Genomic DNA, 13,240 nt, shown 5'->3' on the forward strand with positions numbered 1-13,240 from the left:
TGATCGAGCCGGGTGCCCACACCTGGAGCGGGGGCGGGGAAGTAGCATCTACAGGAACCGCAGGGAGAAAAGGAGCCCCTCGTTTGGGACGCCAGAGGGCTGGTCCGGCTTGGCTCGGTCCGACTGCTTTCCCGTGATTGCTTCCCCAGCTTGTCCATCATCGCAGTGCCCTATTTCTATTGGCTCTACTGTCTGCCACTCGGTTCCGCCGCGCTGACCTCCATTGGGCCCCTCCGGCCGAGGCCCCGCCCCACGAGCAGGACACGGGCAGTAGGGCGCGGAGGAAAGAGAGCCGGGTGCTTGTTCTGGGCTGTGGGGAGGTGGTGGCGGAGAAGGAGGAGGAGAAGGAGGAGGAGCTGGGTCAGCAGGAGGCAGCGGTGGCGTCCGCGCTGGGGTGATGGTGCAGGTGCTTGGGGCCGGTGCGGAGCTGCCCGGCTGAGGGGCGCCTGGTCCGGGGTCCGCAGCGCCGCCGCGTCTCTCCCGGCGGCGGGCGGGCGGGAAGATGCTGAGCAGGTTGATGAGCGGCAGCAGCAGGAGCCTGGAGCGCGAGTACAGCTGCACCGTGCGGCTGCTGGACGACAGCGAGTACACCTGCACCATCCAGGTCAGTGCCGCGCCGCCCCGCCCGCGGGACCCCCTCGTCCCCCGAGTCTGGCCAACTTGGCCCGCGCCCGCGCGTCGCTCCAGACCCCAGCGCTTTGTCCACCCCTGGCTGCGGCGGACGGCCCCGGTGCAGGGCGCCTCTGCCTGAGCCCCAGTCCGGGGCTGGGCACTCGGAGCTCGGCGCTGCTGAGAGGCGAGTCCTCGCGTCCTGGACCCCCACCTCGTCCCCTGCCCTCTCGCGAGGTGAGGACGCTCAATCCTGGGTCCTCGAACCCGCCGGTGTGGGGAGCACCTTCCTCGGGCGTCGGGAGGGAGGCTCTTTCCCCGGCCGCCCCGTCGGGGGGCGCAGGCTTTGACTCTCCGGCCCGGCAAGGACGGCTGGCGGCTTTTCTTACATCTCTTTGGCTGGAAGGATAATGGTGTATGTCATAATTTGCTCCCCCCGCCCAGCATTTGTGAGTCAGAGCTCTCAGAAGGTAGAATTGAACGCGTAGCCCATGCAGAGTGGCCTATTGAAGGGAGACCAGCCCTCCGGGCTTTAAAGACTTAGGCCCCCCTCTGCCCTTTCGCTCCCCAAATCTTATTCAGTTGGGCAATTCTGGGGGGCGTGAGGTAAAGATTTAGCAACAAGTCCCAGCGATTTGAGGGTTGGCGTTGGTGAGAATCGGCGACTTACAAAAAAACGCCAACAATACGATAAGGCTGCACAGCGTTTCTTCAGAACCTGGTATTTTTGAAGGGATTTTTACAACCTCTCTCTGTGTGGCACGTCAGGAGTAGTAGTCTTTCCCAGGAATGCAGTCACAGCCCTCTTCCTTCTTTATAAAGTAAGTGATAGAAAACATTAACAATGCTCCGGTGTTTAGTTCACCAGCCAGGAGGATCCTGCGCTCACCGCCGAAAACTGCTTTCTGGAGAAGCAAATTGAGCTGGACCCGGAGGGTCTCACCTGATCCCTTGCCTTTGCAGCAAGAAACCCGAGAGGGCTTCTCACCTCAGATGTGACAGACAAAAACTGTCGGCCGGGGTCCTACTCTCTTTGTCTCTTTCCCCGTCCCCCTCCCCCATTAATTTTTTTTCGCTGACAATGCCCAATAGTGGAAAATAGCGGTAGGTGAGAAAGACGCTGGATAGTATATGAGAGCAGCTGCTCTCTGCTGACTCCGTGCTCAGGTCAGCCTTCTCTCCACTTTCCTTATTCTCCCACCTCCAAAACCAGCTCTGGGCATGAGTGCTGACTGCTGCCAAAGATCTATGAGGGTAGAGAAAGAGAACAGAATCTCTTTTTCAGGCCACTTAAATACAGATTAAGCAGTCATAAAGATGCTAGCCATCAAGTGAAAGGATTTTTGTAGTTGAATATGATATAGAGATGTTGTGTATTATTTCCTTACTGAATGAGTGTCATGCTGCTTTTTGTTTCTATTGTACCTTTATGTGTCATGTACAGTTTTTTTTGTTTTTTGGTGGGGGGCTCGGAGAAAACATGGATTGGGTAGACATCCTTACCATTTGAATACATTGTGCAGAGCTTTTAAAGTCTTTATTCTTTTGTTTTAAAATTTAAAGCATTTACACAATAGCATATCAAGGGCAGTGTGAGATTTAGACTTCATGAGTCCTAAAAATACTTTTGGGGTATATGGTGAAATAAAATTTCTGGGACAGATCATTAACTTTTGCCAAGATATAAAGTACAAATGAAACAATTCATGTCACCTCTCCATTTAGTGATAACCTTGTGGTTTTAAGGTATCACAGCAAGGCAACTAGTTATTTTTCCCAGATAGTGGAAAACCCAGTTGGCTTATTGGTATTATACTTGTGGGTGGTTTTTATTACTGTTGAGAAAAATACTTTTAAGTTGAGCAGGACTTATTGGATTTATGCTTGCTATATGCTACTATGGTTGTATGTATTTTCCTGCTGGTCTTATTTTACATTATTACAATGTAATATGTTATAAAAATTTAGGCCACTTAAAAAAATTAAGCTTGGTGTAATATGACCATACTGTAGTAAGTGTTCACTATCTAGATATGTTAATGATTGTGCATTGTAATTCTTGCATGAAAGTTAAAAAACACAGGAATTCTAAAGTATATGTAATATTGTCATTCTTTGGCACTACTATTGTGAATTGCTTTTGTTTTTACCCATGTGAGGAAATGTGGAAAGTAAGACAATATTTTATGTGAAATTAATATTTTGTGCATACACCTTTTTTTGAGCATTAGAGATTGAGCTTTTCTTAGCAACTTTTCCCTCTTGTATATTTCTATTGTGTGTGTGTGTGTGTTGGGGGGGGAGAGAGAGAGAGAGAGAGGGAGAGCGAGCACATATGTGCTTATTTGTCGGACACTGGGCACAGGGTCTTTTAAATCAGTATGTGAGCTACTTATTGGGTTAAAGCACTATTTACAACATTTAGGAATTGCAGTACTGTATATTAAAAAAAACTGGTGATAATTTGACCTCCTTTTCCTAAAAGTGTTGTATGGCATATTTTTCTTTAAATAAGGTATTTATTTTAGAAAAATTTCAGTGCTTCTTGAGATCATCAGAGACCACTTAGGGTATTACAGAATCAGAAATGTATCACTGGGTTAGAGTCATAATAGCTACATTTGGTAAATTTCAGTTGTAGGAAATTCTGTCAAAGTGTTGGTCTAGCCTTTCATATTGCAGCAGTTATACTGATCTGGCATTTAGGATGTGATTATTAAGGTAATGAAAATGCCTTATATCTTCTCAATGAAGGTTGCCACAGTTACCAGACTATTCTTTTATTCTTTCTGATATGCAAATGTAGTTGTAGACCATGAGAAATGAAAGTATACATAGGAGGGTTGTAGTATAATTGCTCCCCTGTGAAGAACATTGTTAACAGCTCCCTGCCAGTTTTGAAGGTCATTGCCTCATAAATGCAGATCTGGTCCATATTTTTCACACATCTGTTTCATTTAAGCACATATTTATTTACTTATCACATTTACTACCTTACTTTGTTATTTTATTTGGGAGAAAATAGGAAAAATGAAAAGGCTACCTACTATCTTTGAACTCTCCGAATGGAGTCATTTAGGTGCTTAGGCATGTAATATCTAAAGAATAGATTTTTAACTATCTTTCAGGTTATAACAGCTTATAAAATATTAAGAATATATTGCAGAAATGCCAGTAGAAATATGTATTGAAAAATATATATTGCCAAGTCAGAATATTAATCACTTTTTTTTTGGTTATTGCTGAAAAGTAAAGCTACCCTAGAAATGAATTTGATTTTACTGGAAACACATTAAAATAACAACTGATTAAGCAGCTAGGTTAGATTAGTTTTTGCAGTTAAGTAAGGTACAACCATAAATGAAATGTGTGTGCAGAGGCAGTTCTAAAGTGGAACCAAGATGTGGATTTGATCGTGGCTCAGCCATTTAGTAACTGTGGGACATGGAGTAAGGGAGAGAACAAATGTATTGATCCTTGCACCTGCCAGGCACTTCACCTGTATTATTATCTCATTTACCTCACATCAGTGTTATGGATTGATTTTATACCCATTGAACCAGCTAAAGAAAATGGGATTGTGGATTGGTGGGAGAGCCTGTATTTGTCGAATGGCTAACTATGTACTAGGCTTTGTGCTAGGTGCTTTGCTTATACCTTACATCAGCCGTTGAGAGGTAGGTGGTATTATCCTCATTTTACAGATGAAAGATAGTCCCAGATGAAGGAACTTGCTCAAAGCTAGTAGGTGGCTGTACTGTATTTAAACCCCAGCCCTTTTGTCTCTAAATCCCACCTTCGTTCCCTCTATCCATTCTGACTCCTTAAGTTACTTCACCTGTCTGTACCTTAATTTCCTCGTCTATAAAATGGAAATTTAATACTTATTTCGCAGTAAAGAGAAAGTTATTTGGTGATATCACTACAAATAATAAGGAACATTTAAATACTCGAATATACTGTACTTACATTGTGCCTTATTCTATTCAGTTCAGAAATAGAATTGAGAAATGTTTTACTTTTTCAGAAAAATAGTTGAACTTAAGCTGTAAGTCCCCGTAAAATGATTTCTGATTAATTTCAGTAAAATTGTGAAATCCAAGGCTGGCATAACTGAAATCTTTATTAGAACTCTTCTTTAAAATCAAGAGTTCAGGTTTGCTTTCCTTCTATTCTACCAAGTCTTTGGCTTTAGAGAGGCATTTATTGCTTGGACTGTGATTTGTCTTTTCTAAGAACTTCTGCTTCTTGGTTAGTGGAATCCTTGGTTTCATTAATGCAAAAAGGATGTTCTTAGAGAATTAGGATAATTTTATTCACAGAGAAAAACACAAGGCTGTTGTATTTTCATGAATATTGGTTTTTTTTTTTTTTTTTTTTTTTTTAAAGTCATATTGATATAGCAGTTGTAGCTACTGAATGTAAAGCTCAACCAAATCTTCCTGGCTGGTGGGGCTAAGGTTATTTATTTATTTATTTATTTATTTTTGGCTGTGTTGGGTCTTCGTTTCTGTGCGAGGGCTTTCTTTAGTTGTGGCGAGCGGGGGCCACTCTTCATCGCTGTGCGCGGGCCTCTCACTGTCGTGGCCTCTCTTGTTGCGGAGCACAGGCTCCAGACGCGCAGGCTCAGTAGTTGTGGCTCATGGGCCCAGTTGCTCCGCGGCATGTGGGATCTTCCCAGACCAGGGCTCGAACCCGTGTCCCCTGCATTGGCAGGCAGATTCTCAACCACTGCGCCACCAGGGAAGCCCTGAATATTGGTTTTTAAAAACTTTATTTTAAAAAGTAATTATGCTGTCTCAGGATCTCTGTTACAATAGCAAGTCAGTTAGAATCTAATTCTTAAAACTAAGTTTCAAAATTAGCCTTCTAGGATCCTAAAAGCACTAGTATTCTGTTTCTTAATTTGTATATTAAAATATTTATTGTATAAAACTAATGCAAATCAGTCTTTTCAGTACAGAAGGTAAATTCTAGATGTGTATTTATGCTTTCATTCTTTTTCTTTTTGAAGAAGTCCTGTTTAAGAAGTGTCAGTGACATCCAAGAGAAACCTAGACGCAATCACTACAGCAGATTTTACTCAGGGGTATTTGTATGAATTTGCATTCTGTTAAATGCTTGGAATGAATATGCTAGATGAGGCAATTCAACATAGTGTACAGAGCATGTGATTTTGAGTCCTCTGTTTATACATTGTCCAGAGACTCGTGTATCATGTCTGTGATATTAATATCATATTTAAAAAAGGAAATGTTTGCCAAAATAAAATCAGACAACCTGAAGGCAAAAAACAGTCATTTTTCATATGCTTGTAGTGTTTTATGTATAATTCTTAAAATGTGTAATCCAAAATAAGTAGCAAGGCATTAGCTTTAGAGGCAATTTACCAATGATATAATAATTACTATATTAAAATATTTTGGATTATTTTAGGAACTTTATTTTCTGATAGATTATACTTTAGAATTTATAAAAGAGAGAGTAAGAGGAAGCTATAAATCTTAAACCCTAAGAATTACAGCACCTAGTTCAGTGCCTTACATAGTTCAGTAAATATTTTTTCTGATTTGTTTGTGCTACATGATTGCTGTGTTAACTACAACACTTTAAAATTTCTTCTGCCTGAAAACAATAAACATTTTGTAACAATTGTATAACCCTTTTTGTAGTTTCATCCCATCCCATTTCAAACCATTTTGCTGTGTAGCCCCTCTCTCTGGTGAGAAGTACAGTATGTAAATGTGGTATTTTATGAAGCCTGCTAACTTTTTGCAGTTATCCTTTGTTGAATTAGTGGAGCTTCAGCCCACAGCTCCTATGATTTTTTTCGTTTGTCTGGTAGGATTTCAAGCCTTTCAGGTGCCCTCACTTCCACCATCTCTGCAGGTTTAGAAGGCTTACAGCAAATGAATCATGTGTAGTACAGTGCTTCATGGAGCGTTAGAGGTCTGGCAGAATTAGGGTATTGAGCATACGGTTCACCACAGCCACAGAACCCTCCTGCACTCCTTTCCTCCAAGTCAGTACTACATAAAGCAGCCTACTCACAGCCTCATTTTCTAACCTGTTGTCTGGACAGGAAGTGAACCATGCTTCCCAATCTGCTTCTAATTATGTCTATTTTATTTTATTATTTTTAAAAATAAATTTATTTATTTGTTTTTATTTTTGGCTGTGTCGGGTCTTCATTGCTGTGCTTGGGCTTTCTCTAGCTGCGGAGAGCGGGGGCTACTCTTCGTTGTGGTGCACAGGCTTATTGTGGTGGCTTCTCTTGTTGTGGCTCACGGGCTCTAGGTGCACGGGCTTCAGTAGTTGTGGCTCGCAGGCTCTAGAGTGCAGGCTCAGTAATTGTGGCTCACGGGCTCTAGGCACGGGGGCTTCAGTAGTTGTGGCACACGGGCTCAGTAGTTGTGGCTCGCGGGCTCTAGAGCACAGGCTCAGTAGTTGTGGCACACGGGCTTAGTTGCTCCACGGCATGTGGGATCTTCCCGGGCCAGGGATTGAACCCGTGTCCCCTGCATTGGCAGGTGGATTCTTTCTTTCTTTTTTATTAACATCTTTATTGGAGTATAATTGCTTTACAATGGTGTGTTAGTTTCTGCTGTATAACAAAGTGAATCAGCTATACATATACATATATCCCCATATCCCCTCCCTCTTGCGTCTCTCTCCCACCCTACCTATCCCACCCCTCTAGTGGTCACAAATCATGGCAGGTGGATTCTTAACCACTGTGCCACCAGGGAAGCCATATGTCTATTTTAAGTTGAATTCATCTTCTCTCTGATAGCCTCATCTGTAACCTTCTGTTGGACTCTGCAGATCCTGTTTCTTGGAGCAGCCTCCTGTGGGTCACTCTTCCTCAGCTGTGCCTAGCCAGAGCTTGTACAAGAGATGTGAATATCATGGAGGATTGGCAACAAGCTTATAGCTTCTGTATCTTACCTACATGGTGCTCAGGGAGGAGGGTGCTGCTCTCCAGGAGGCCCAGTGGCAGTTGTTGCCCCTCTGTTTTATGGCCTTGATCCTTGGGGCTCAAGCCAACCACCTGAATGGTTTTCTTATGCAGCTGAGAAATTTGGAGAGTACTGAAGCATCTCCATCCTATGCTGTACAGTGAGTGGTATTTCCCCTAAGAAAGCAAAACACCTTGTCATACGTCCATCCTAGCCATTGAAGCAGGCCTCCTGTTCCTTTAAGACCCTAGGCCCTGGTGGCCAATATAACTTTTGAAGCTTTTACAAAACATTTTACATATAGTAGAGCCAAAGATAGACTAGGGAGAGCAGTTTCTCTGGCAGGATAATCCCCAGATTTAAATTACGGACCTCTTGCCTCCCAAGGCCATCACGTGACACTCATTACTGTTGTCAATATTTTGAACAAGATAGGCCCCTGTATTGGTCTTTCACCAGTTATAATTACTGTACTGTTTCTAAGGATGGTGTTTTACTCTGTGGCCTTTCCAGCTTAATTGCATCATATCCTAGATTTGGAAGGTAGGAACTTGTAAGGAATCTTAGGTTCAAATTCTCTAGGCTTTCGCTTGCTACTGTCAGAGTAAACATCAACTTGTGTGAATCAAGTCCTCTAAGGAGATCCTTCCGTGCCATGCTCATACAGGCAAAATAATTGGGCCACATGCTTGGCAACCACTGAGTTTGTGTACAATAGCTCCATTCACTTGTCTACAGAAAACACCCCTTTGACAGTGATTATAGCTTTCATCCCCCTCCCCTACTTCTGACTCCCTGCATTACCATGACCTCATCTGTTGGTCTGTATTTAGAGGCACTCTGGACCACTCCAGAAATGCTTTGGGACTTGTTCTTGTATGTTAAAGATCATTTCAAGTTAGGCAACCACTGCCCACCAGGGGAAGCCATTCAGGATCAGGACCAAACCTAGCTATTCTTATGCCTTATTTGAGCCATCTTACTGTGTCACAACTCAGGGGTTTTCTTCCTTTTGTAGAAATTGTGAACCTTGTTAAAAGCTAGGAGAATAGAGTGGGTGGGTTAAACCTTCTCCGTGGTTTAAAAGTGTGGTTCCTGGATGAGCAGCATTAGTTTCACCTGGGTACTCGTTAGAAATGCAGATTCTTGTCCCCGCTGCAGACCTAGCAAATCGGAAAGTTGGGGCTTGGAACTCATCAGTTTAAGTCTTTCACCTGAGTCTTATGCTTGCTGAGGTTTGAGAATAGCTACTACTTGGTCACACAGATATTTAGTAGATAACATTGATGAGTATTGTTGATTGACTGGATATAAAAAATGAGGGAGAAGGAGAAGCCAAGAGTGAATCTCATATTTCTAACTTTTGATTTATTTCTGAATGGCCTTAACTGATTCTATACCCTTAAAAGGTAAAAAGTTATTTGCAGATATGCATATCTGTCTTCAAGTGGGCAGGATTCTAAAGATGGTTCATAATTCCAATTTGATGCTCTTATATTTATTGGTTAGTTTTATTTTTTGTCTTTCCTGACCTACAAACAATATGATTATTTCATATTTGTATACTGTTTTTCAAAGAAATCTTCACAACTTAAAGCACAGGGGAATAGGAGGAGTAAAGCTCCCTGTCGTCCAAGGACTTACAACCTAGAGAGGAATTATAAACATGTAAATAGCAAACTATAAAACATCACAGAATTCAGGGCTAGGACAAGGTGATATGCTGTGGCAGTGCACATGTGGGGGACTTGAAATTAAATATTTCTCAAAGGAGGTGAGATTTGAACTAGGTCATGAAAGATTGCCAAAAGCAGAAAATGGGCTGTGCGGATGGGTAAAGGGCATCAGGCTAAGGTAACAGCAGGTTACTTCTAGGTAGAAAAGCTAAAAATGTAAAGCCAAGTATACTTAGTCTTTCCTTTACTATGTTGATTTGACTTACTCTGGTACAGTTGAGTCAAACGACAGAAATCTACTTGCCTAGGAAAAATTACTGTCAGCAAATTTCAATCATTCTTGACGTGCTCAGAGGAATCAGTCTAAACTAAAAATAAATGCATAAAGCTGGCAATGAATTAAATCTAATTCCAAAACTGTGTAACACAAATTAAGATTCTTCACAAAGCAATGGCATCATATAAAGAAAAAGTAGATTGGGATATCAATCTTAATTCTGTGACTGCAGCAACTAAGTATGAATTTTATTTTCAAGAGACGTCATGTCTGGCATCAGTTTAGTTATCTGACAAAAAAAGAGGGTATGAAATTCCAACATTCAGCTGTTGTTTGAAAATCCTTTGACTGATACAGTGTAGCCTAGATTGTGCATTAACAGTTAGGAAATGTAACCCATGGAGCCCTAAAAGGCACTTTTCAGCGTCTCTATTCCCAAACCTAAGTGGCCACCTAAAATAGCTTTTCTGGAGGACAGAGGAGTGCTTCCCTGGATTCTCCTGTGAGCCGCTGCCTGCTGGCTCCAAAGTTCCCAGCCCTACACAGGGTGCACTTTTAGCAATCAACACAGTGCCAGGCTGGAGCTTTGGGGATGGGAACCTCCAAGAAAGCACTGTTTGGCATTTGGGCAATCAATGTTCGGCAGAATGCCAATGCTAATAGGTTATTTTGCTCTGGAAGAGGAGAATAAGGAAGGATAGTCTAAAGACTGATGAATAGGGGAATGACTGACAATACAAGCACTCCATTTTGTTGGCGAGTTTAAGGAGGCTTGCTGTGAAATGGTATTATGGGAGCCAGTTAAATTAGCAAAGGCCCACAGGCCCAAGGCCTGAAAGAAATAGTGGTACCTCAAAACAGCATGCCCTAGGGCACACTCAAATGTCTGGCCACTTTCATCGAATTTGTGGTAGGAAAGAGCCAAATCATTAGGAATCTTCTCAGTCTGGTACTCCATCCAGGCACTGCATAATCAGGCAAATTATCCTTTGCCTCTAGGCAGGTGCACAGCCTTATTTCTCTATAGCTTGATTTAACTCAAGGGCCTCTAGTCTGGATCCTAGCCTAATTCTGAGGACACCTAAGTGGAAGAGTTGGCTTCAGGAGTCCCAGAGGATTCCAGATACTCTAGTGAGGAGGTGCTACTAAGATTCTTGTTTTGTCAAACATGAGCCAAGCAGGTAAGAACATTGATCACAACACAAGGAAGCAGAATTAATCAATTCACCTAAGGATCTCAAGTACTTCTAGGGGATAATTGAGGCTGGAGAAGGCATCCAGTCTGCCCTCTTTCAGATTTTTGCCTCTAGGAAAATCTAAAAGCCCCTGGAGTTATTACGGAATTGGAGGTTTGTAGGTCTGGAGGACCTATGGACTGGCAATGATGCGTGGGATGTTATAAGACATGTTGAACCTGCAATTTCACAGTATGCACTCATCTGTACAACAGAATATCCCATCAGCTCTTTGGGAGGCCACTCAGGAAATTTGGCTGTTGAGAGATAAAAATCTGATCAAAACAGAAGGTAGTTCCAGTACTACAGTGCAGCTTCTTCAATCTATGTCCAGTTTCAGGTTCTGGTACATGTGAAGTAGGTTAAAAACAAAAGTGAATGAGAGTTTGCTTGGTATAGCTGTAGGACATAAGTTACTGAGCTAACTATTGTAATGTCAGATTTTATAAGCAGAATAGCTAATCAACACTTTCTTTGCTTATTTTTAAATACACCTTGGATAATTTAGACAAGCTTGTTTAAATGAATACCCATAGTACAGAAAGCACATCTAGGAATTGTCTTCTAATAATTTTTATGGTAAAGGAGAACACATATTACCTGTATTCCAATTTTTGATTTTGGGCATACTAGACAGTCTGATTATTCTAAGGAGACAGATAGAATGCTATTATATTGTCTTGCTGCAAATTAGATCTTTTAGTGTGCCATTATAAAATATTATGGACTATTCCTACTAATAATGTATCTCATATAAGATACCTTTAACTTTTGGTCAAAAGAAAATGACAAAAGAAGTAGAAAAACTTTACTTTCTCTTCTTGGTTTCCACAATTTTATTTCCTACCATCTTTTCTGACATGATACCTCTTCTGTCCATCTCTTACTATGTCCTCTGTTTTATGCTGATTTATACTTTGGGCCATTGATTTAATACAGTCTCTTATCACCACTTCTAACTGGCATCACTGCCAAGTTATACCTTTGCTTATGGTCAAATTCTTTGTGTGGTGGCCACACCTTCTGTTGGTGGGGGGAGGTGTTAAAAAAAGATACAATCATAGTGTATGTATATATACACTGAGGCATAATGTGATCCATATCCTTTAATTTCATTATTTAACACAAAAGTGTTGTATATTTTAGTTAATTGGAATTTGAGACAATACAAACAAATGAAAGTCTGTATTGTATAAAATGGTATCTTGAGGCTGGGCTGAGTATTGTATGTTTAGAGTTTTCTATTAACGTTTTTGCAGTTTTTTATACTTAATGGATTAATAGACCTAATGAGACTCTATGTTTACTGTGACTTCAGGTTTGATTCTTAGGGACTGGACGGACGTGGTAGGGCTGCCCATGACGAGGAAAGTCTTTACCCTGGACAGCTAAAGTCAGTGAAACTGGATGGAGAGTTAAAATAGTTGACTAAAGGAAGAAACAAAAGATTAAAACCAGAGAAACAGTAGGGATAGAAGAAGATGAGCCTTAAGCAGAAATACCTGGTCAGAATTTGGAGGGAGAATCTGGAGAAGAAAGTTGGGGATAATGAAAGAATATTGAAGAGCTGTGGGTTGGCCAAAAAGTTCGTTCGGGTTTTTTCTGTAACATCTTACGGAAAAACCCAAACGAACTTTTTGGCCAACCCGATATTATTTGTTGTTGCAGCTGAATGTGATAGAAGAGGCTTAATGGTTTAAATGAGGCCTCTGGGCTTGGCCCCCATGTGGGGGTGATGTTTAAAATATTCAACAATCAATGAGTCATGGTGAATACCTACCTCACTGACCAAGACTCTGCCAGAGAGCACTGAAGTTGGGTCTAGCGCCCTCTGCCGCGCCAGACACTAAATATTTAGTGCTGAATCATGGGAGGTGGGGTTGGGGTTGGTCCCAGGGAAGAAGGGAGAAGCCTCTCAGGGCAGAGGCTATTTGCCAACTGATAGAGATTTCAACATTTTAATGACCGGCATGGTCTTATCGATAGCACACCAAGCTGAATTCACTCCTCACTCCCTCAGGCTTCTTCTGTTAGGTGGGATGAGATGGGAACTTCCAAGAGGCCACAAGAGCTCAGGTGTTTCTGAGGTAAGATAGGGATCTGGATGAGTTCAGTATTCCTCTTTGGACTCTAGCCTCAGTGATGGCAGGAATCAGAGCTCCTACATTGCCTTCCCTGGCTCTCCATTTGTGCTTGCCAGATATGGGGTCCTAAAGGTCTAAGTTTTACCCTCCTGCGGAGTGGTGAACCAATTCCGACCATTCTCATGCTTCCAAAATGCAACTCTGATCATTTTCTTTTTAAAATCCTTCAAGCTTTTCCCATTGCCTACTGGCTTACAGCCTTTCAGCTTGGCATAGGAGGTCTTCCATCATCTCTGCTGCCTCCCTTCCAGCCTTGTCTCTGATCATCCTCCATATGCATTTTCTCCTGCTGCATGAATCATCAGCCTCTCATTACCTCCTTATTCCAGGGTAGACTCAC

The 13,240-nt window shown here is 42.1% G+C and overlaps 1 protein-coding gene across 2 annotated transcripts in view; it reads left to right on the forward strand.

Annotated features, from left to right (window-relative positions):
* The first annotated feature begins 372 nt into the window (after positions 1-372).
* Positions 373-13,240, forward strand: part of FRMD5 (FERM domain containing 5) — a 358,782-nt gene continuing 345,914 nt past the window's right edge. Inside the window, exon 1 of one of the 2 annotated variants that reach the window (XM_036844862.1) lies at positions 373-604. In XM_036844862.1, coding sequence (XP_036700757.1) covers positions 503-604 — 102 coding nt within the window. In that variant the 5' untranslated portion in view covers positions 373-502. The remainder of the gene's footprint in view (positions 605-13,240) is intronic. The other variant, XM_036844863.1, reaches the window with a different exon arrangement.

Source organism: Balaenoptera musculus, chromosome 2 (assembly GCF_009873245.2).
Source record: "Balaenoptera musculus isolate JJ_BM4_2016_0621 chromosome 2, mBalMus1.pri.v3, whole genome shotgun sequence".
Lineage (NCBI taxonomy): Eukaryota > Metazoa > Chordata > Mammalia > Artiodactyla > Balaenopteridae > Balaenoptera > Balaenoptera musculus.